This window comes from Grampus griseus (genome assembly GCF_964374135.1).
Source record: "Grampus griseus genome assembly, chromosome: 15".
Lineage (NCBI taxonomy): Eukaryota > Metazoa > Chordata > Mammalia > Artiodactyla > Delphinidae > Grampus > Grampus griseus.
Window position 1 is genome coordinate 84,340,813 of NC_139009.1, and position 24,508 is coordinate 84,365,320.

Genomic DNA, 24,508 nt, shown 5'->3' on the forward strand with positions numbered 1-24,508 from the left:
TTATCGGGTGGGCTGGATGAAATCACAAGGGTCCTTATGAGAGGAAGGCAGGAGGGTCAGAGTCAGAGGAGATGGGACCAGGCAGGCAGAGGTCAGCATGACAGGGCCACGAGCCACGGGATGTGAGCAGCCTCCAGAAAGTAGAAAAGGCAAGGAACTGATTCTCCCCTAGAGCCTCCTGAAGTAACACAGTCCTGTCGGCACCTTGACATTAGCCCCAGATCAAGAAGAGAATGAAATGGTTTTGGACTTATGACCTCTGGAAGTGTAAGGTGATAAACCTGTGTTATTGTTAAGCCACTAAGTATTTGCTAATACCACAGCCATAGGAAACCAGTGAAAGAGCTTGTGATTGGGAACGGATGCACACGGCCGTGGCAGGGGAGGAGGACCTCACTTTCATCGGGGATAATCGAGCCCCGGTCCGGGAGGATCCCACATGCCGCGGAGCGGCTGGGCCCGTGAGCCATGGCCGCTAAGCCTGCGCATCCGGAGCCTGTGCTCCGCAACGGGAGAGGCCACAACAGTGAGAGGCCCGCCTACTGCAAAAAAAAAAAAAAAAAAGAGCGAGAGTTAGGTCCCTAACAGCTCTGGCTTTGAGTCAGACTGCCTGGGTTAAAATCCTGGCACCACCATCAATTAGTTGTGTGACCTTGAGTCGCTGGACCTCTGTCTGCCTTTGTTCTCTCATCCGTAAAATGGGAGCCATGACAGAACTTGCCTCAGAGGCCTGTAAGGAGGTTTGCTGACATAACTCATGCAGAGCGTTTGCACCGCCCCTGGCAGAGCGGAGGCTCTGTAGACGTGGACTCATTGGATAAGCCCTCAGCTCTTCGCAGGCTTTGCTGTGTGTTGGTGCTGCTGCATTTTACTGGCCCATTTAATAAGGTTCTCTTTGTTTGGGGAGCCACAGGAATTACGCATTCCTCACTCATATCCATCTGAAAGAAACGCCTGCTCATTCTGTGGGCAGGGACATTGAGGCCAAATGCATGGTCCTTGGGTTGTGGGGGGGGGGTCTTTGTTTTGTTTTCATAGGCGGCACAGAATAGATATACGTGTTTTCTATGGAAGGAACAGGTCGGTTCCTTGCAATGAGATATATTCGTGGTCACCTGTCCAGGTCTCAACTCAGAAGGCCCTTAGATTTTCATTCTTGTACTTATCCTTATGCTTAGAGTAGGAAGATTTTGGTAAAACATCAGACATCTCAGGGTAAGGGAGACTAAGTGCAGTGGTTGAAGGGGGTTGGGGGAAAGCTCGTAGGGTCATTGCGGCTCTAGAGCTCTGAGAAGGTCATGACCAGCGATTAGCTCGTGGCGCAGTTATCGCTCAGTGGAAGGCGGGCAGCTCACTCAGATTCTGTCCTGTTTTATTCTCCAGCACCCTTGGATAATGATGCCTTTTTGGTAATTTCTAGTAACTGTGTCTCCTTAGATGGAGGCTGGTATGAGCTATCACCCAGCTCATACTAAATTTCCCCCTGTAGGTGGCCTTTGAGTTGGCCAGGGGTACATTCCAGCCAAGAAGACAGCACAGAGCAGGGCCCCTTTGGGAAATGACAGACCATTGAGCATGTGCTGGGTGCTCAATGGAGAGAGGGCCGGGGGTCGGGGCACCTGGAATTGTCACTGAGGGGAGAGTGTGAAGGGCTTCGGGCACCCAGCCTAGGAGTCTGGGCTGCATCCTGAGCCCTTCCTTCCCCAGACTGTGCAGAGGTGTGGTATTATAATAGATGTGGTACATATAGACAATGGAATATTACCCAGCCATCAAAAAGAATGAAATAATGCCATCTGCAGCAACATGAATGGACCTAGAGATTATCATACTGAGTGAAGTCAGACAGAAAAGGACAACTATCGTACGATATCGCTTATATGCAGAATCTGAAAAAAAATGATACAAATGAATTTATTTACAAAACAGAAACAGACTCAGAGAAGGAACTTATGGCTAGCAGCGGGGAAAGGTGGGGGAAGGGATAGTTAGGGAGTTTGGGATTGACATGTACATACTACTATATTTATTTATTTTTTTATAGATTTATTTATTTATTCTTGGCTGCGTTGGGTCTTCGTTGCTGCTTGCGGGCTTTTCTCTAGTTGCAGCGAGTGGGCTCTACTCTTCGTTGTGGTATGTGGGCTTCTCATTGTGGTGGCTTCTCCTGTTGTGGAGCATGGGCTCTAGGCGCACGGGCTTCAGTAGTTGTGGCACATGGGCTCAGTAGTTGCGGCTTGCAGGCTTTAAAGCGCAGGCTCAGTAGTTGTGGTGCATGGGCTTAGCTGCTCCGCGGCATGTGGGATCTTCCTGGACCAGGGCTCGAACCCGTGTCCCCTGCATTGGCAGGCGGATTCTTAACCACTGCACCACCAGGGAAGCTCACACACTACTATATTTAAAATAGATAACCAACAAGGACCTACTGTATAGCACAGGGAACTCTGCTCAATATTCTGTAACAACCTAAATGGGAAGAGAATTTGAAAAAGAATAGATACATATATATGTATAACTGAATCACTTTTCTGTACACCTGAAACTAACACAACATTGTTAATCAACTATGTTCCAATATAAAATAAAAGTTAAAAAAAGATAGATGTCAAGGGAAAGGGACATGAAGACCTCTGTGGTCCCAGAGTTTTGGAAGTGCTGGGAAAACAAGCAAAACCGTTTCTTTCCACTAGGAATTTTCAGAGCCTGTGAATACGTTTTGAATTTCCCAGAAGTGGATATCGTAGATAAGTAGAAATGAGACCCGGAACTAAGGCATCGGGGTAAAAAAGAGTGGGTGGGTCCAAGAGATCCAGGATGAGGGTTAGAAAACAATTGGTGACCAGTAAGATGGTGAGGGGGGCAGCAAGGAGATGCAGAGAGAATTCCAATGTGACCATAATTTCAAGCTTAGAATTTTAAGCAATAGCTTAGCATTTGGGGCCCTAGAGGAATAGAGGAGATGGAACTGGCTTTATAGGAAGATAATGGGTTTTGAATTTATTATGGACTCGTTTATCTATATTTGTGATACTGGCAGTATAGCTGACGATGCCAAAGTCCACATCCCCAGGCTAGAAAGCTGTGTAGAGCCGGGCACTTGGAGCCATGGGTATCGATGAAGACCTCTAGAGACAGTAGGGTTTCCAAGGATGCAAATCACATTCACTTACCAAACTCAGTCAATGGTGCTGTAGTCACGGGTGGAAGGGTGGAGTCACCAGTTCGCTAAGTGCTGACTCATGTTCTGATTAGTAGGACCCTTGCCCTGTTTAAATTGAGGCTGCCTCTCTTCTTGTAGAATCATAGCTTGCGCAATGACCATGAATAAGTACGTGGAAGAAAACGTGTCTCAGAAATCCTACACGACCATCAAGTATTTCATGAAGATGCTGAGCAGCGTCAGCGAGACCCTGATCTTCATCTTCATGGGCGTGTCCACCGTGGGGAGGAACCATGAGTGGAACTGGGCCTTCGTCTGCTTCACCCTGGCCTTCTGCCTGATCTGGAGGGCGCTGGGTAATGAGCACGTGTCCCCTGCGTGAGCGCTGGGGGTCGCGCGTGGAGAGATGGGCCCTTCCTCCTGCCCCTCCCCTTTGTGGCCGCTGCTGCTACTTCTTTTCTTCGTCTTGAGCTCTTGTCTTTCTTATCTCCTTCCTCTACCCCCTCGCTCTCCACGGCCTCTCCCTTCTCCTGTTTCTCCTCTCCCCTCATCCTGACATACTCTTTCCTCCCCAGAGTATTTTCATGCGTTTCCTTTAAGTGGAATTAACCTCTCTTGGCGTCTCTGATTCCAAGAGCCCAGTGATGCGAGGCAGGAGGAGGAATGCGGGCAGGATGGTAGGAAAGGGACCTGTTTGGAAATACTTTACCCTGAAACAGAAGCCTAGAAAATGTGCCTTCACGTTCCTGTGTCCTGGCCTCACACAGTCTGTTTCCTTTGGTTTTGTTTTTCTTCTCAGGTGTCTTTGTCCTGACCCAGGCCATTAACTGGTTCCGGACGATTCCTCTGACCTTCAAGGACCAGTTCATCATTGCCTACGGTGGGCTCCGCGGGGCCATCTGTTTCGCACTGGTGTTTCTCCTTCCTGCTGCCGTGTTTCCCCGGAAAAAGCTGTTCATCACGGCGGCAATAGTGGTCATATTCTTCACTGTCTTCATCCTGGTGAGTGGAGCTCGGTCTCCCGGCAAAGTCTCTCGCTTTATCAGGAGGAAACAAGGTCACTCAGGTGACCATCGTGAACTCCTTTTACATGATGCCAAGGTGCCTTGAGGCTTAGGTAGTTAGGACATGAGGGAAAATGGTGTTTCCTCACGTCACTGGGGTGTGCAGGGGCCTGAGGGAGTCCAATTTGGTCACTTGGCTGACACAGAAGAATTGCTATTTAAGGAAACTCAGCTGTGTGAGCTGAGCTCCCTCCTGGAAATTTATGAGCTGCACTTGCTAATCCTCGGCATTTGTCTTCCTCTCTGACCTAGTAAGTGTGCTCATTAAATGCTGGTTGTGCGATGACCTCCCAGCAGCTCTTTGACATGGGTTCACTGCTGAGCTGTGCGTCCCTGGAAACGATGGGAGGGGTGACTACACGTTTAATATGGGGAGGTGGACAGCTGTGGTAGGAGGGTGTGGGTCTGGGTCAAGATCCTGACTTTGCAAGTTCATCAGCTCCTTTAAGTTAATTATCCGGCCCTTAGGAGATTCTGTTCTGCGGACAGTCATCTAGAAATTACGTCTGGGGCTCCTCTGCGAGCCAGACAGTGCTCTCGGTGCTTAGGGTCCAAGAGTGAGCAAAACCCAGAAATATCCCCGACCCCGCAAAGCTTCCATTCCAGTGAAAGTAAACAGAGTAAGTGAGGGAGTTAGAGTCTGTTAGAGGGTGAGAGACCCGGACAGCAGGAAGCTGTAGGGCTCAGGCCTGGTGAGGGTGAATGGAATGGATTAGTCGTGGAAGGCAATGGTGAAAAACATACTTGAGTAAAGGTTTGCAGGGGGGAAAAGGATTAGCTGGGCTGAAGAACATTCCAGGCAAATGGGACTAAAGACAAAGGTCTGGAGGTGGTGTGCACGTAGCCCACGTGGCCGCTGGAGGGCAGTGTGGTTTAGGAGAGAGGAGGTGAGGGAGAGTCCGGAGTCCTAGGTCATGTGGGGCAGCGGGGGCAGTCGGGCCAGTGTCAGCACGTTGGCTCCTGTTCAGGTGAAACGGAAGCATCCAAGTTTGGGGAAGAAGCGTGACGTGTTTTACGTGGTAAAAGGAGCCCCTGGCCGCTGTGAGAAGAGGCTGTTAAGAGGAAAGGATATGAGTGGGAAAGGCAGTGTGGAACCCAGAGCAGTGATCAGGCAAGATGGTAAGAAGGGGCAGAGGCTGGTGAATGATGGAGGCTGGGGGTGAGCCCGGGACCCCGACTCCAGAGGCAAGCTCAGAACTGCGGGGAGCTCTGCTGACCGCCCCCCCGCCCCGCCGAGAGAGAAGACAGTATTACCCGGTTAAGGTTAGGGATAGTTCCAGTTAGAGGAACACATACTAGTTTGGTTCAGACATCCCAGGTTGGTTTGATTTTTCTCAACGCAGGGAGACGGCGCCCCAGGGGTGGAGAGGAGAAGCAGACTCCCTGCTTTCATCTTTTCACTGTGTGTTTGCAGGAACCTTGGAACAAGCGTCCAATTAGCTAGTCTCACACGTCTGAGGCAGCGTTGTGAAGGGAATCCATATTTTTAACTTTTCATTTTATATTGGAGTAGAGTTGATGAACAACGTTGTGTTAGTTTCGGGTGTGCAGCAAAGTGATTCAGTGCTACACATACAAATATTCTTTATTTTTTTAACCCAGTTTTTTTTTAATTGTGGTAAAATACACATAACATAAAACTTACCACTGTAACAGTTTTAAAGGGTACAGTTCATTGACATTAAATACATTTACAGTGTTGAGCAACCCTCATGACTGTCTAACTCCAGAACTTTTTCATAACCCCAAATGGAAATCCCATACCCGTTAGGCAGTCACGCTCCTCCCTTCCCTTCGCCCAGCCCCTGCCAACCACTAATGTGCTTTTGCTCATTTGCCTGTTTTTCTTCTTCTTTTTTTATTTTTTTGACATTTTAGAAACTTTATTAAGGAAACTTTTCAAACATACATTAAGTGTAAAGAGGTTAGTATAACAAATGCCCCGCGTTAACGACACAAGTTGTTTTCCAAACTCTGCTCAATATTATGTAAAAACCCAACTGGGAAAGAATTCGAAAAAGAAAGTGAATCTATTTTGCCTTGAGCCGTTTAATGTCTCAGGAGCAGCCTGGGGCAGAGTGCTTGAGGGGGACAAGTCAGGCCTGGGAGTCACTCTCGGGCTCTTCCCAAGCTAGCTGCCCTGCCCTAACCCCCACAGAAAGCCCTGCCCAGCCTGAGTCAATGCTCTGGACTCTTCTCCAGGCTCTCAGAAATCAAGGTGTCACGTCTGAGCATCAAATACAAAAAGAGGACCATGGCAGTCTAGAGCACCTAAGAACCAGGTCGTTTGGAGATGAATCTGTCGGCCGTTATGTCTACACAAATATCCGTAGTGTAAAACCAGCCCCGTACCCCCAACCCCATGGGTCTCTGCCTCGTAATGTGAGATAAAAAAAGACTGAATAAAGAGATGTGATTCCAGAGAGGACACGCAAAAGGCAAGCTCAGGTGGTTTAGTTATTAGATTCGACAGACATAACATTGCACTTCCGCATTCAGAACAAACATCACATAGGAAAAAGAAAAATAGTACAATAAATGTATACTGTTGTTCATTGAACGTATGCGTACAGGTGGTCAATATAAGGTGTCATTTTTACACTCTTCGTATTTTGGCTTTTTGGAATCGTACCTCAGGCATAAGGTCTAAGTGAAGTTTTGAGTCCCCACATTAAAGGACTACACACCCACTTTGGATGAGCGCTGTGTATATCAACAGTTAACATTGATTAAGAAAGTTTTTAATGTGACAGATTAACAACAGTAGTGGCAACAAACAAGATAGTTGTGTTGGCTCTGTTTGGTATTGTAAACGTAGCAAGTAAACCCTTCAGTGATGGAGATTTTGGGGGGGGGGTCCATATTCGGCATCTGCAAGCATGCCCCGTGGACAGTCTTCTGCTCTGATTAGGTTTAAGGATGACCCTGCGACACGCACTGTGACGCCCATAGGAAGAGGAATTGTGTGGTCCCACACCTCCTGTTCCCTTCCCTTCGCTGTGGTCTGCCCCATCCCCTCTCTCTGTGCAAAGACTGGAGACTAACGGCTATCACTTGGGTCCTTGACCTGACCCCTTTCCCTCCCATTTCCTATCCCCCACTGGTCTTTAGGAGACGATGAACACACACGTGCACAAACACACAAATACACACACGCTGCCTTCAGAAAGGTTCTTTTTTCCAGAATACATCCATTTTTAGGGGACTCAGGGAAAGGAGCCTGGGAGGAGAGACTTAGTGGGTTCCAAACATAGTAGAAACAACTAATTATCATCCATGCATACAATTTTGCCTTCTGATGAATACCGATGCATTCTTCTCCAAATGACAACTTTTATGTTGATGGACCTATCATTAAACATTAAAATGCCTTTCCCTCTTATTTTAGTATTTCTTGTAGGAAGTATTTTAATACTTCCAGCCTGATACTCTAGAGTTAGCACCATCTTCTAAAGCAGAATTTCCTGTGACGCGTGGCTTATTGTTTGATACTAAGATTTATAATAAGAATTTTAACGTTCCTTGAATCACGTTGATAATTAGAGAAAGTAGCCTCTTGATGAAGCCATTAAAATCTTCCCGGAAAACAGTCTTGCTTGGAGAATAGTGAATGAGTAAACGATTCTGATTCCTTGGACGTGTACGTTCGTTTTCATATAAATAAGATTGGTAATGATATAGAAAATATAAGCTGTCTCTCTTGTTTTAAAATGATATTCAAGATTGAGGCAGGGTAGAATCCAGCAGTAGAAAGCACAGACATTGGAGTAGGCCGTTCTGGGCTAGTGTTCTGGCCCAGCTCTTCATAGGATCTGTGAGCCTCAGTTTGCTTTGCTCTAAGGTCTGAATCGTGGTACCTCCCTCCCAGGCAGTAGAGAGGAAATATGTATGTAAACACGATACCTGATGCAAGGTTTTAACCTGATGATTTGCTCTGTTTGCATTATAACATGAAGTAAAATGATAATAGGAGAAAGAAAAACTTAATTCCTTTCAATGTATTTCAGAGCCCAATAATTATTATTCAGTTAGTCCCTGTAATTATAGGGCAGATCGTCACAGTTCTGGAAATTCATTGAGCAGTTAAGGAGAAGTCCATCAAGGAGCACGGTTGACTGGAATTCCAAGGGCGGAGTCTCTTTTTGCCTCCATCATTGGATTAGTGTTGTAATCTGCTGTTAAGTCATTGTCCGAAGCTGACGAGTCTGCATTTCACCCCACTTGCAAGTTAGCAAGCTCCTCCTTGAATACTTTTATGGTTCTCATCCCATTTACCCCATTCTAAAATAAACACTGTGTGTACAACCAGATTTACGATCTCTGTGGTCAAGTTTGGAATGTGAAAAAGCCTTATATGGGATAGCATAGCCATGACAGTAATATTTTTTAATGAATGAAAACAGTTTCTTCAAGTCTTTCTGGAAATTGCCTGCCTGTTAAATCAGCAAAGAAATATAAAGGCGTTCCCCACCCCCTGCCCTCACCCCCGCTTTGTTTTTTGCAAAATTTAATTGCGAAAAAACAAAAACGAAAGAAATCGTTTTCTTCCAAAAGAACAGACCCAGAGATGCTCCCTCTTCAATCAGGCAGCAGTGCCTTTTACTTTCTCACTTTACTGGGAGCAGAAGGGTGAGGGTGGGCAGAAAGCAGAGATGGATGGCGGAGGGAAAAAATAAAGCTTACCTCGCTGCCATTCTCCCCGGGCTGCTGTGTAGCAGTTCCCCTCTGCCAGGCCTGACTCTGGGGTGTTGTGTTTATTGCGCTAAAGCCACATGAATGGGTGAAAATTTAACCTGTGCTTTGCAAATACGTTTTTCATTGGTTTGATGGAAAACGAAGGGGTTTCTTTATTTTTTCACCCACATGGATGGTAACAAGCTGTTTTTCTAAGCCTTGTCAGGCTGCTCCCCAGGTGACCAAAATGAGGAATTCTGCAACGTGGTAAAATAAGGTGCATTTTCAAAGGTATTCCTTTTTTTTTTTTTTTTTTTACTGTGTCCCCCAACCAGAGACCCAGGCTCTTAGAATATAACATCCAGCTTGGGGAACTTAATATGACATTCAGATGCCATGTCCCCTCCCTCCAAAATAGATGGATTGAGGAAGGAACGAACAAAGAGAGGGAGAGAAAGTAAGGCAGAACCTATCAAATAATTCCATTTGAGCACAGCATGACAACTGCAAATAATTCTAAGAGAGAATGGGGACTATTAAAAAGACACTGTTTAAACAAATACTTCTTTTTGGGGTTTAATTTAATTAATTTTTTATCAGAGTATGGTGGCTTTACAGTGTTGTGTTAGTTTCTGCTGTACGATGAAGTGAATCAGCTATATGTATACATATACCCCTCCCTCTTGGACCTCCCTCCCCCCATCCCACCCACCTAGGTCATCACAGAGCACCGAGCTGAGCTCCCTGTGCCGTACAGCAGGTTCCCACTAGCTAGTTATTGTACACATGATAGTGTATATATTGTCAATCCTAATCTCCCAATTCATCCCGCCCCTCCTTCCCTCCCGCCCCACCGTGTCTACACGTCCATTCTCTATGTCTGTGTCTCTGTTCCTGCCCAGCAAATAGGTTCATCTGTACAAATATGTATTTTTAAATGAGAAGTGTCATTGCATCTCATCCATACTTTTATTAATTATAAACTTAATTATGTTGTAGTTTTAGAAACTTGACTTGACCTGGGCGCTGAGCCACACTTGCTTCCTGTAGTAGATCAGTTTTGTTTTATTTATTCTAGGTTATCCGTCTAGTGGAAGAAATCAGCTTAGTGACTGGGGCAGGCCCCGTGTCCAATCTTTACCTTTATGTCCTATATTTACAAATATAAGGCACTCGCTTATTATTAACTGAATGAATATCTGGTAGAGAAAAGCATGTGAAACAACACTTAGTATCCTCAGAACACATTGTGTCATTTTATAAATAGCACTGACTTTGTTGGGTTTTTTTTTCCTGGAGCTATTATTAACCTAGAGGCTTCATGGAATCTGAAAGTGAAATCACCCATCCCTGTAAACCACATGTTGACACCTATTTTCATTTACATAAGTTAAAAATGACAGAATATGTGTTGATTGGAAAATGGTTATTACCTCCTATGTTATTTCAAAGTGGCAGACTGAACTACAAGTAGAACACAAGGTGCGTCACGCCAAACTTGCTCAAAATCATTCATGTTTTAGAAAGTGAAAGTGAAGCTGAAAAACGCCCAAAGCTGGACTGATGGAACAAAATTAATGACCTCCTTTACAAAATGTGTGTGTGTCACAGTTTACGTTACCAGAAACATTCTTAAAGACTTAAAGACATGCAGAGAGGTGAGCGAGGAACCAGTCGTGTCAGGGAGCATCTCTCAACATATCCACCCCTCCCCGTAAGTCCAGTAATCCCTCCTGGTCATGAATTCTTGCTGCCGAGCGGTGGCAGCCATCGGCCAGCCAGGCAAGAGACTCGGGGATCTTCCTGGACCCCGCATTGTCACCCCCTCCTCCCTTGGCCTGTTTTAGTGCCCGTATCACATAATTTTAAACATAATAGCGATAGTTTGTTTTGGGATCTGTTAGTTCCCCATCGTTCTCCTTTCTCTAAATTTTTCTGGTTCCATTTACTCTTCCAGATTAATTTTGAACATTTTCTCAACTTCTAAATATTCACGTTTCTTAAAAATCCTTTGGAATATGTTATCGAAATTGTATTGCACATAGATTGAGGTAAAATTACCATCATAATACTGTTAACTAATCCCAGCAAGGAACTTTGTGTGGTTTTTCAAACTGAAATCTTTTTAATATCCTTTAATTACATTTTACAGTTCTCTTTGTAAAGGCTTTCTGTGCATTTCATGATAGGATTATATACTGTATTATGTACTTCTGTAGAGAGTATGAAAGTATGTGTGTGTGTATATATATATATAGTATCCATATAGTATAATATATAATATAGTAGTATAAACTAGTATTAAATATATTCTCTCCCGTTCTATCTCTCACTATACATGTGTGTTTCCTTGCTATTTTGTAGGTGTTTATTCTGTTTTTTTTTTTAAATTAGTATATGGGATGGATTTGTGTATGTTCTTTTTATGTTTAGTCACTTTACTAAACTTTCTTGTTACTTTTAAATGAAAAAAGATTGTTGTCGATTTTTTAGGACAAAAACTAGGTCATTCTTGAGCAACAAAACCCTTGTCACTCTATTTTCAGTATCTATGCTTTCCCCTCTGTCTCTTCCTATTTCATTGACCAGGACAAGCATTGTGGAACAGCAGGTCGGGAGTATCCTTGTGTTTTTCCTACTTCTAACGGAAATGCTTTTAATGTTTCATTATTAAGTCAGATGTTCACTAGAGATTTCTGGCAGATATTTTTTATTATATTAAGGATTTTTTTCTCTTCCTGGCTTACTAAATAGCTTATGTTTCTCTCCATTTCCCAAGTGCCCTGTGAACATGCCCAAACCCACACTGGTCCTTTCTCACGGCTGGTCCTATGCTCCTGTTAGGTCTCTGCTAGGTTCTGCTTCCAACAACTTGTAAGACTCTGATCCAGGGTTCCCTTTCTGCAGAGCCTTCCTTGACCCATTCCCTGTGTATCTCTCTCATTCCTCCTGTGCCTACTTTGTAACTGGTTTTGTGCATATCCTTCTCCTCATAAGACTATGAAGTCCTTAAGCTGAGGTCCTTAACTGTCCATCCCTGTGTCCCAAATGCCCGAGCCGCCGACATGTACGCCCTGAACGCTCAATTAAAATTGTTTAATAGATTAGTGAATGAATCATTGAGATGTTTTCTATGAATAATACAAGTAGGTGATTCCTCTGAACTGGATAATACTTTATTATTTTTTAGAATTACTCTCTTTTTCTATTTCTTAGAATTACATACAATTACGTTTTCAATTCCTTGCATTCTGTCCACTGTTTTGCTTCTAGTAGCAGGTTTGGGGACATGGCCCTCTGAAAATATGCCAGCTGTTAGAGAGGAAGAAGAAAAGTAACAAAATGTTACATATGCTGTGTTAAGTCTTGGGGGCAGGGTATCTTTTGTCAGTTATCAAAGTTTAGGAGAATAGAAGTTATTCTTGAATTTGACAAGAAGTTTCCCTTCTCCTCCTTGTTTTTCTGTGCAGGGAATAACTATCCGACCGCTGGTGGAGTTCCTTGATGTTAAGAGGTCCAATAAGAAACAGCAAGCTGTCAGTGAGGAAATCCATTGTCGGGTAGGTGTTAATGTAACCATAGTGTAACAATTTAAATGGTCAAAGGGAAAATTATTGGATTAAGTCAGACTGCTTGACACCATGTTGCTCATTTCCTGAAGAGGTAACTGGCAGAGGGTGAGGGGGGTGGGGTAGGGTAGAGGGTGGATGGAGAAGGGCGTGAATTGGGGGTAGAATGAACACAGCCCCAAGGAGGCTATACTCCTTCAGGAATACAGGAGTATCACTTCCTTCAACCTGAAATGTTTCTACTGGAAAATTATTACCATATTTCATATTTTCCAAAATTATGAACAGGCTGTTTTATTTGTTTTTAACTTTTTATTTTATATTGTAGTATGTGCGATTAACGTTGTGATAGTTTCAGGTGCACAGCAAAGCGACTCAGCCATACATATACATGATAAGAAAAATAATCTATGAATTGCCTAAGATTGATATGACAAACATCTCATCAACTTGTTCGAAGATGAATTGTTGTTTTATTGTTTATTCAAATAAACAAAAAGCAAAAACTGTCAGGGTCCTTGAAGTTTAAGCTTGATATTAAGAGAAATTTCTATAATTAGACTTTCTATAGATAAAATATTTACAACTATAAGTAGAAATAAGAATTAGAATTTCTGTAAATAGAAATTCCTAATTTTTATGAATAGAAATGGAAATGACTGATTTGAGGTAAAATTAATCAGCCTGCTTTTTCTGTTTTAGTTTTTTGATCACGTGAAGACCGGGATTGAAGATGTTTGTGGACACTGGGGTCACAACTTTTGGAGAGACAAGTAAGAAGGCCTTTTGCCATTATTTTATTACGTGGCTCTGAATCAGTCTGGAAGCAGGACATTTTTTTTTTTTTTGAACAGGAAAATCAATTCAACAAATATTTATTAAACACTTACTCAGTGCAAGCCATGGTCTGTATATTAAAAAGAAAAATGGTATGGCCTTGAGGTGGTGGAAAAACTAAAAACATGGTTCAACCAATTTGTAAGTGCCTGGGACAGTACAGGGAGCAAGTAAGGCTCCACAGGAAGCAGGGCATATTGACTTGTGTTATTTTTCAGAGTTTCAAATCTTTCCTGTTGTGCCATAGTATGTCCTTTAAGGTAAAGTTTAGCTGTAATAGAGACCTGGAACAATAGTAGCTTTAACAAGATAGAAGCTTATTTCTCTCTTATGTAAATATCAGATAGGCAATGTACCTTTTTTTTTTTTGCGGTACGCGGGCCTCTCACTGTCGTGGCCTCTCCCGTTGCGGAGCACAGGCTCCGGACGCGCAGGCTCAGCGGCCATGGCTCACGGGCCCAGCCGCTCCGCGGCATACGGGATCTTCCCGGACCGGGGCACGAACCCGCGTCCCCTGCATCGGCAGGCGGACTCTCCACCACTGCGCCACCAGGGAAGCCCAGCAGTGTACCTTTAATAGATGAGCTACACTCCACAGATTACTCAGGGTTCCAGAACCCTTCCATCTAGTTGATTCCACCAAGAACCTCCATTTTCAAGGTTGCCTCTTAAACCAAAACGGCTGCTGCAGCATTAGCCATTGTGTACACTTTCCAGGAATAAAGTCAATGAAGAGACAAAGAATATGTACTAGCTTCCTCCTAACCAAAGTTATCAGAAGAAATTCCACACAATTCTTCCAGTTGAATCGCATGGCCTGGCCTTGTATGACCCGGACTAATTATATGGGCGGCTGAGGAATGCAGTCTGTTTGGTTAAAAACTGGGGGCTTCATTACTATTTGCTCTCCCATATATGTTGAAGGGCTTTGTCAAATGCAGAACTCCAGAGCACCTGAGGAGATACATAGACTTGCCAAAATGACAAATATTTTTAAAGCTGCACTTCTCTGGAAGATTATGTACAGTTACATAGATGTGTTTCTCTCTCTCTCTCTATTTACATATGTGTATATATGTATGATAATTAAGATTCAGTGCCTCTCTTCAAGGATCTCATAGTTGAAATACAAGAGGTAGACAGGCTAGGCAGAATTAGGTGCACACTTTAATATATTCTGAAATACAGACTTATGGGATCAAGAAGTAAGGATGGATTCAGACAGCAGGGTTAGGGCCAGTGGGATGCCGGAGGAGCCAGCTCGCATGGGCTGGTGGGAGCTGACTGTATGTATCTCCTCCCTGATCTAAGTTCAGTGCCATCTGCCTTGGTGGCTTGAATCAGCCATGGTGAGAGTGTGCCAGGTGACTGACAAATGCTACAGATCAGGGCCTCTTTTTTTTTCTCAGAAAGTAATTTGTTAACATTCACCGGCACATCACTGGCTGGGAAAGCCTTCTGAAGGCGTGCATTTCAGCTGGTGCCTGAAGAGAGATGGACAGGCTCCAAAGGGTACCTGGTGGTCCTTATCACCCTCTTGTTTTTTCTTTTCTAACTTGCTAACAGATCTTCCCCACTGCTGAAGTTGACCAACCTACCAATTCATGTAATTAAACATAAGTGCATTTTTGAGGGCTTACTGTTTGCTCACATGTTCTGACATGATACTGGAGCACATGAAAAGTGCAAGCCATAGACTTGAGCCTTTAAAATTTTGCAATATAATAAAGGCAACAAAACAGTCACACAGGAAACAGGTGTGTGTGTGTGTGTGTGTGTGTGTGTGTGTGTGTGTGTGTGTGTGTGTGAGACATTGGTAAGTAATGAGTTGCAGAGACTATAAGTGATGGCACAACCTTTACAAGCCTGACCACATTGTTTACTAATGTAGAAAGGCCCCTTGGATCTAGCCTGACTTCATAACTGAAGGAAAAATATTTTGTATGTATGGACAGAGTACCCAGTTAGCCAGATGGGGGCACATGGTAATAAAATAAAGCAAACTAAATTCTCCATTGTAAAAGTATGAAACAAAAGGCCGTTTATCTTGGGCAGTATTCACTTTCTGGGAGGCAGGAGGTAGAGCAGAGAACCCTAGCTCTCTGCCTCATAACTTTCAATGTTACCCTGTTTTACGTCCCTGGGACCTTCCTTGTCTCCGCCAAGCCTGTGATACAGGCTTTTCTGCCTCTTGTTCTCCGTTGTTTTCACAGACAAGCCTTTATCCATCTTCCGTCTCCCTTTCAACCCAACTGCTTTTCTTTCTCTCGCATCCTGTCAGTCCTTTCCTGAAGTGGTAAGTGAGCATGGTAACCCAGAACAGTTTGTTCTTTTCCTGAGGGAAGATTGGACTAAGGATTTATCCCACTCCTTCTACCTCTACAGGGGGAAACCGAGACGTGGTGTAAGAATCAGGTCCCCAGGCCCTGGGGCAGTGGTAGGTGATGGAAGAGGTGAATGCTGTGATCGTGTGGTTTGGTCTGGGACTCAGGTGAAGGACTGAATGTCAGAGAAAGTCCGGCTCCATCCTGTGTTCCCGGCAGAGACACTTTGTATGTAAGTCTGTTCCAGGCAGACACCTATAGGCACCAGGCTAATTGGACTATGAATACTGGGTTGGCCAAAAAGTTTGTGTTTTTCCATATGGAAATACCCAAACGAACCTTTTGGCCAACCCAATACTAAATGTCTGAAAGGTAATATTGTTACATGCCTAACATTTTTCTCTGCAGTGTATGTACTTTATTCAATAATTTTATAGACCCTTCCATATTTCCATGCATGAAGTTTTCGAGGTAAATTTCAAATAATTTCCTGGATTGTCAATCACACTGTATGTGGCAAGTAGAGAAGAGAAGTTACTATGGAGGGATTTGGTGCTGGTACAGGCCATTTTTAAAATCAGTTCTCAGATCTCATTTCTGGTCTGTACGTAACTGTTGATGTTACTAAAAATGGCATAAAAAACAAGTGATTGATTTAGGTGTGTTGGGTATCTTTCCCTTTCCTCTGAAATCCTTTTATTGTGGATTTTTTAAAAAAAATAAATTCATTTTATTTATTTATTTGGCTGCATTGGGTCCTGGTTTCTGTGCGAGGGCTTTCTCTGGTTGCGGCGAGCAGGGGCCACTCTTCATCACGGTGCGCAGGCCTCTCACTGTCGCGGCCTCTCCTGTTGCGGAGCACAGGCTCCAGATGCGCAGGCTCAGTAGTTGTGGCTCATGGGCCCAGTTGCTCCGCGGCATGTGGGATCTTCCGAGACCAGGGCTCGAACCCGTGTCCCCTGCATTGGCAGGCGGACTCTCAACCACTGCTCCATCAGGGAAGCCCTATTGTGGATTTTTAATGGTCCTGCCAGAGAATTCTTGAGTCATTTGATCCTTTGAGAACGAAATGAAAGGGTCATGCAGTAGGGAAGTTTCTCACATTTGGCAAAAGTTGTCTAATGATAATGAAATAAGTCACCTGTGTGTAGCTTGGCACACATGAAAGGTATGGAAATGAAGCAAAGGAAGAAAGTGTAGGGGCTTCCCTGGTGGCGCACTGGTTAAGAATCCGCCTGCCAATGCAGAGGACACGGGTTCGAGCTCTGGTCTGGGAAGATCCCACATGCCGCGGAGCAACGAAGCCCACGCGCCACGACTACCGAGCCCGCGCTCTAGAGCCCGCGAGCCACAACTACTGAAGCCTGTGCGCTTAGAGCCCAGACTCCGCAACAAGAGAAGCCACCACAATGAGAAGCCCGCGCACCACAGTGAAGAGTAGACCCCGCTCGCCGCAACTAGAGAAAAGCCCGTGCACAGCAACGAAGACCCAAGGCAGCCAAGGATAAATAAATTAAATAAGTAAATTAAAAAAAAAAGTGCACAATTCCTACACTACATAGATCAGATGTCATTGTCTTTAATGTTTATTCTTCCTTTTGTGGATCTCTAGTGAAAAGCTAAAACAATAATACTAATGATAATAATAATAATAAAAGTTTAAAAAGATGTTGTGTTGTTGCCAGGTGTCCTGGTTCAATGAGCTTCACATGAGATTCAAAATAAACTTAGAAAAAAGTAGACCCAGTGTTTCATGCAGTGGCCAGTCAGTAGCAAAGCCCTTTCAGGATGAATCTGTAATTATTCTTAGCCCTCCGGTATTTGGAACAAAGGGCTAGCACCAAGGATGTGGGTTAACATTGCTTCCTTTCATAGCACAGGTGTGCCTGTAAACCTCTTTGGGCTTATGGGGATCACTCTGATACATTAATTTTTTTCTCAACAGATACTTAACTGCATGCTGATTCACTTGAATATTGGCATAACAGTTATGTAACAAACCAACCCAATACTCAGCTGCTCAAAGGAACAGTCACTTGTTATTAAAGTACTTGAGTCAGGAGGCTGAGAGTCAGTTGATCTGGGCTGGGCTTGGCTGATCTGGCCTGGTCTTGCTCCTGCTTCAGAGGGTTGGCCAGTCATCAGCTGATCCCGGCTGGCCTTTTCTGGTGTAGGTGGGGTGACTTAATTCTGCTTCGTGCGACATCCACCTTTGTCCTGCGGCTAAGGAGTCACTCTACGTACACATCCTTCTCATGGCGATGTGGCAGCACAAGAAGTGAGCTTCAATGAACAAGCCCATTAATAGCCTCTGGTCTCATCATTGTGTCTGCTAATAGCCCATTGACCAAAGCAGGTGACGTTATTCAGCTCAGTGGCAGGAAGCTGGACAGAGCAGGGCACCTCGGCCACGGTGGAAGGACATTGCCAAGTAACTTGATATGTTACAGGGTGTGGATCCAGGGAGGAATTGGGACCAGATGATCCACGTAGGCACGTGCTTACGGTGCACCTGGCACTGTTCTAGGCACTGGTGAGACAGGAAAACAAACAAACAAAACAAAAAACTGCCCATATGGATCACTCTAGTGCTAGGAGACAGAAAATAAAATAAATGAGTACATTATATAGCCTGTTAGAAAGTGATGAGTGCTATGGAGAAAAATATGTCTGGGAAGTAGAATAGGGAGTTCTGGGAATGCAATTCTAATGGGATGGATAGGAAAGGCTCTTTTGAGAAAACGACTTTCAAGGAAAGACTTAAAGAAGGTCTGTGAACGAGCCCTGCAAGTGTGCGGGGAAGAGTGTTCTTAGTAGAAGGAATAGTAAGTATAGGGGCCTGGAGGCAGTAGCAGAGCTGGCACATTTCCAGGACAGGAATGACCTCAGAGAGGCTGGACCTGAGTTAGAGCAGCACAGCGCTGAGAGGGGCAGGTCCAAATGGTGCAGGGCCTCCAGGTCATTGTACTTTTACTCAAGTCAGGAGTTGCGTGGTTTGACTTACATTTTAACAGGATCACTCTGGCTTGTGTTGAGAATAGACCATAGGAGCACGGTGGTGGAAGCACGGAGACCAACTGGGTCCCTGTTGCAGGAACCCATTGAGAGATGATAATGCTGGGACCAGGGTGATGGCAGGAGAAATGGTGAGAAATGGTTCGATTGTTGTGTGTATTTTAATGGTGGAACCAACAGAAATTGTTGATAGAATGGATGTGGGGTATTACTTTGCTAGAGCTGCTTATGACAAAGTACCACACGGTGGTGGTTTAAGTAGAAATTTATTTTCTCATAGTTCTGTGGGCTAGACGTCCAAGAGCAAAGTGTCAGTAGATTTGGTTCCTTCTAAGGCTGTGAGGGAAGGCTCTGCTCCAGGTCTCCTTCCTGGACTTGTAGTGTCTTTCTTTTTACTGCTTCTTCACATGGTCTTACCCCTGTACGTGTCTGTGTTCGAATTTCCTCTTATAATACACACACCAGTCACATTAGATTCGGGCCCACTAATGACCTCATTTTAACTTAATCGAAATACAGTCACATTCTGAGGTCCTGGGAACTAGGACTGTAACATATGAATTTTTAAGGGGACACAGTTCAGGCCATAACATGGAATAGGGGAGAAGCAGGAGAATCAAAGGTGACATCAGGGTTTTTTACCTGGTGGAGTTGTCACTAGCTGAGATGGGGAGGACTTGGGAGAAGATCCTTCTGAGCACGCCAGGTTTGAGACGCCTATGAGATGTCCAAGTGGAGACGCTGAGCAGGGAGCTGGACACTCATTTCTGGGGTTTGGGAGAGAGGCTGGAGTTGCAGACACAAATTTGGGAATTTTGGGTATAGAGATGCTATTAAAATCCACGAGGGGGCTTCCCTGGTGGCGCAGTGGTTGACAGTCCGCCTGCCGATGCAGGGGACGCGGGTTCGTGCCCCAGTCCGGGAAGATCCCACATGCCGCGGAGCGGCTGGGCCCGTGAGCCATGGCCGCTGAGCCTGCGCGTCCGGAGCCTGTGCTCCGCAATGGGAGAGGCCATGACAGTGAGAGGCCCACGTACCGCAAAAAAAAAAAAAAAAAAAAAAAAATCCACGAGGCTGGACAAGACAGGAGAGTGAGTGGAGGTGGAGAAGGGGACCAGGACTGCACCCACTCCGACATAAGAGGAGAGAAAGGAAAAGAACCAACACAAGAGGCTGTGAAAGCAGTAGGAGGGAACCCAGGGGAGTGTGGTGTCCTGGAAGATACTGTTTTAAGCAGGACAGGTCAGGAAGGACTAGCAGTTGACCATTGGGTTTATTTCGTGGGGGTCACTGATGACCTCAGTATGAGTAGCTTCAATGGACAGTTAGAGGCAAAAGCCTGATCTGTGAATGTTCAAGAGAGAATCAGAGGAGAGCAATTGGAGAAAGGGAGTATTAACAACATTTTTGAATAATTTTGCTGAAGGGGGAAGCAGAGACATAGGAAATGTAGAAATATCTGCATTTTAATCTATAATTAGTGAATATTAGATACATGTATGTTGTGGCTATATACAGAAATATACTAATATGTGCTCTACATATCCATATATATTCAGGTATGCACATATAAAAATAAATATAATGATCAGACTAACTAAACACTGCTATTAAATTTCTCCCCTGGGAGTAGTGGAAATGATTTTATTGGTAAAACCAGGTTTTTCTTCTTAATCTGTGGCACGTTAATTAATCAAAGCTTTGCTTTTCTTTATTTCTAGGTTTAAGAAGTTTGATGACAAGTACCTGCGAAGGCTTTTGATTCGGGAGAACCAACCCAAGTCAAGCATTGTGTCTTTATATAAAAAGCTTGAAATAAAACATGCCATTGAGATGGCAGAGACGGGAATGATAAGTACTGTCCCTTCTTTTGCATCTCTGAAGTAAGTCCTGTTTTGCAAATGAAAGTTAGTATTACTAAGTATGTCTTTATAGTTTTGTGAAACCGGTAATAACAGCAAATTTGACTTATTTCCTAACATGATTCCTTAAGACCTCACAGCAGCACAAGATCCTGGTTAAAACGTGAAAGCCTGGAAGTGTGTCCATTATGTTATGTTCTGTCATGTCACATCACACCATGTTGTGTTATTGCAGAGTGGACCAGTCAGAAAGTACTTTGTCATGTTTAGGATGATTATGCCTTTATGATATTTGCTTTGGGCAATTCAGTGTGTTCTGAAAGTAAAGCCTCTTTAGCAAGCATTTTGAAATGGAATATTTTAAGGTGTGTTATAATTTGCAATTATAAATATGCATGTAATTACAAAGCTATTTCCTCATGGATTATTTGCAGAGTCATAGTTTAAGTCTTGGAAAGATCATCAGTGATCATCTCGTGCAGTGGTTCTCAACCCAGGCTGTACATTAGAAAAACTGTAGGAGCATTTAAACAATACGTATGCCTGCCCCCACCCCCGCCCAGACCGATACAATCAGGATCTCTGGGGTTGAGGCCCAGGTATAGGTTTATTTATAAGTATATAATAAGCGTATGGAAGTTTCTAATATGCATCCAGGATTGAGATGCATTGACCTAGTCTGTCTCCCTAATTTTAAAAATGAGGAAATGAAGACCCAGAATGTAGAGACTTAAAAGTCTTACAGCAGACTCTTACAGCAAATCCATAGCAGGACAGTAAATACTGTTAGCAGATTAGCAAACGAGTTTATCATGTAAGCATCATTCCTCCTCTACACAAAAATGACAGATTACGGGTTCCGCTGATTTCTTCTTTCACCGATGAGCCTGAATGAAGCTCCTTTAAGCTAAATGTCACCTAAATCAAAATGCTATCTATGGGACGGTTGAAATGAGAGAGGAAGCTCCAAATCACACCCGACCTTATAAACTGTGATTTTTACTAGGACTATAGTCCCCTATAAAAACTGTGGTAGTTTACACAACCCAGAATAAAAAGAAGGTAGTGGTCAGGATGGCTCAGACATAAAGGCGTTATTCTGAATTGGAAATGGTGGTGCTTGAGCAGAATGACTGCTTTATAGTCCCAGCTCTGCAAGTTACTCACTGTGTGACCTTAAGCTGGTCCATCTGTTTCCCTGATGCTGAGTTTCTTCAAGTAGAAAATGGGGCTAGACTTGATCCTACAGTTTACTCTAGCTTTACAATTTACGATCTTTCTTATGCACTGTTCCTTTTGTGCTTGCAGCAAGCAATAATTCAACTATCCAGCTTCTCAAAAGGGAGCCATTGCCTTTGTGGTCATAGAAGAAGGAAATCTCACTTTTACCTCTGTTCACAGTTCATTTTGAAGCCAGTGGTAGAAGCCAGTAAAGGCAAACGTTTAGGGTTAGGGAAAGTAGGTAACAAAATTAATGGATAGCTACATAGCTGGGTAAATGATTGCCATATTGACCATTCCACCTCTCCTGAAATGTTTTCTTTAGAGGAAGATAGAAGCAAAAAAGGAAGGCAATAGGGAGTCATATTTCTGGCAATAATGAACCGAGGGCCAGACCAACTACCTTCTGAGAAAACTAGAGGTAAAAGGACAAAGTATGTTTCGTCCAAAGTATATTTTAAATATCTGCTTGAAAGCTGGAGAGTACCCTTACAGTGAGGAATTTCTTGGTCAAGAGTCAAAAAAGTGGGAAGTTCAAGAGGATAGAACTGGTATTTGTTGCCATTTTCTCTCTGGAATACAGAGAATGTATCTGAGACTCTAAAAAGCTAAAACAGAGGTTTTGACAGACTAATTGGTCTTAGAGAATAAAATGGGAATTCAGAACCTACGAAGAAGGAGGAGAATTTGTATGTACTCAGCTCTAGGTTTTCCTTCAAAATCCTACACCTTAACCCTCAAAGGAAAGAAGTCCAGCCTAGAATTATCTCAATTCGTGATTGTTTAAATCATCAGAGACTGAGATTGCCTCTATCTCAGCTGCTCAAGGGAAGTACATTTAAATCTTCTCTGGAGGAAATACTATTGTAAAGAGCGTTAAACTATCTTCATGATTTTTTTTATATATAATGTCTAGCACTCAATCCAAAATAACCAAGCATATGAGTAGACAAGGAAATGTGACTGAAAATATTGAGGAAAAGATCAACAAAACATAGAGTAATAATAGGCACAAAGGGGATTCAGATAATTGATTTATCAGACAGTGACTTTAAAATAGAAACAATAACATGTTTAAGGAAAGAAAATGGCATTGACACTTTTGGCATCCTCATGGAGACTATATAAACAAAAAATATCTAAGTGGAATATCTGAGCTAAAAATAAAGTAACTAAATTTAGGATCTCATTTGGTAGGTAGAAAAACAGATTAGACACAGCTGAAGAGAGAAGTGATTAATTGGAAGATAGGACAGAAGGAAATAACCAGCATGAAGAAAAGATGAAAAAGAAATATATGGGATAATTTCATATATATATATAGTGAAAAGTTCCAGAAAGAGATGAGAGAGAAATTGGTAGAAGCAATATTTTAAGAGATAATGACTGAGAACTTCCCCAAATAGATAAAGGATATGAACTGTGACAACCCCAAGCAGATTAGATAGGGAGAGAACCAAATGAGATACCTGCTAGTAAAACCACTAAAAGTAAAAAAATACAAAGAGAACCTCTTAAACATACTCAGAGGGAAAAAGAGACTTATTTTCTTCAAAAGAGAAAGAAAACCTGGCAACCGATTTTTCAGCAAAACCAGTGGACACCATTGGTAGCTTCAAAAATTCTGAAAAAGTGTAACTGAACTTAGAGCTCCATATCCTGCTAAAATATCCTTCAGAAAAAGTAGAGTTAAAACTTGGGAACTTCCTGCGCTTAGGAACACTAGACAGCACTTCAGAGCTATGCTTGGGGACCATTTAGAACAGCAAGATCACCCATAAAAAGCACAAAAATGTGAAAAACATGGCACTAAATAGGCTGTGAAAAGGACATTTTTTTTTACAGCATGAGAGCTGAGACAAGGGGGCAGATGAGTTTCACCTCATTTGGGAACGTGCATGCCCAGCGACTCAAGTTTTTCTCCACTTTGCACATGTCTGTGAATGACTAGGACAGTGCGATGAGTACTGATAATGTGTTTATAAATTTTAGCAAGTAGTTGAGCTTGCAGATACGGAATCCCTGAATAATGAGGATCAATTGTATGTACATACATATTATAAATGGTGTCTTTGTAAATGTTTCTAAGGAGGTATTTAAAAGAATAGACCATAATAGCAAAATGCAGCTAAAGTTTTTGTTGGGGAAAAAAATCCTATATTAATTAATGGAGTATTAGAAATAATAAAGTGATAGTATTGCAAGCTACTCTGGTCTTTCCTCCTTAAATAATTGCATGAATAGACCCTGAAAAAACTTGTGCATGATTAAACTTGTATGAATGATTTTGACACTGAAATCAATATTTTAGATTTTTGAATTATTTAAAAATATTGAATAATTCCTAAGTGTTATTCTTTAAGATCCTTCGTCTTTTTTAAAAAAATTAATTAATTAATATTTTATTTTTGGCTGCGTTGGGTCTTCGTTGCTGCGCGTGGGCTTTCTCTAGTTGCAGCGAGCAGGGGCTACTCTTCGTTGTGGTGTACGGGCTTCTCATTGCGGTGGCTTCTCTTGTTGCACAGCACGGGCTCTAGGCACATGGGCTCAGCAGTTATGGCTTGTGAGCTCTAGAACTCAGGCTCAGTAGTTGTGGCCAATGGGCTTAGTTTCTCTGCGGCACATGGGATCTTCCTGGACCAGGGCTCGAACCTGTGTCCCCTGCATTGGCAGGCAGATTCTGAACCACTGTGCCACCAGGGAAGTCCCAAGATTCTTCTTCTTAAATGATGATATTATATCTCTAAGAAAGAAAATTGATGAATTTGATACATATTGCATA

General features: G+C 43.3%; 1 protein-coding gene across 1 annotated transcript in view; it reads left to right on the forward strand.

Annotated features, from left to right (window-relative positions):
• Positions 1 to 24,508, forward strand: part of SLC9A2 (solute carrier family 9 member A2) — a gene marked incomplete at its 5' end in the record, with an annotated part of 87,152 nt that overhangs the window by 55,083 nt on the left and 7,561 nt on the right. Inside the window, 5 exons of the mRNA XM_082672672.1 lie at positions 3,299 to 3,516; positions 3,960 to 4,162; positions 12,369 to 12,458; positions 13,170 to 13,240; positions 20,365 to 20,526. Of these exons, the coding sequence (XP_082528798.1) occupies positions 3,299 to 3,516; positions 3,960 to 4,162; positions 12,369 to 12,458; positions 13,170 to 13,240; positions 20,365 to 20,526 (744 nt within the window). The remainder of the gene's footprint in view (positions 1 to 3,298; positions 3,517 to 3,959; positions 4,163 to 12,368; positions 12,459 to 13,169; positions 13,241 to 20,364; positions 20,527 to 24,508) is intronic.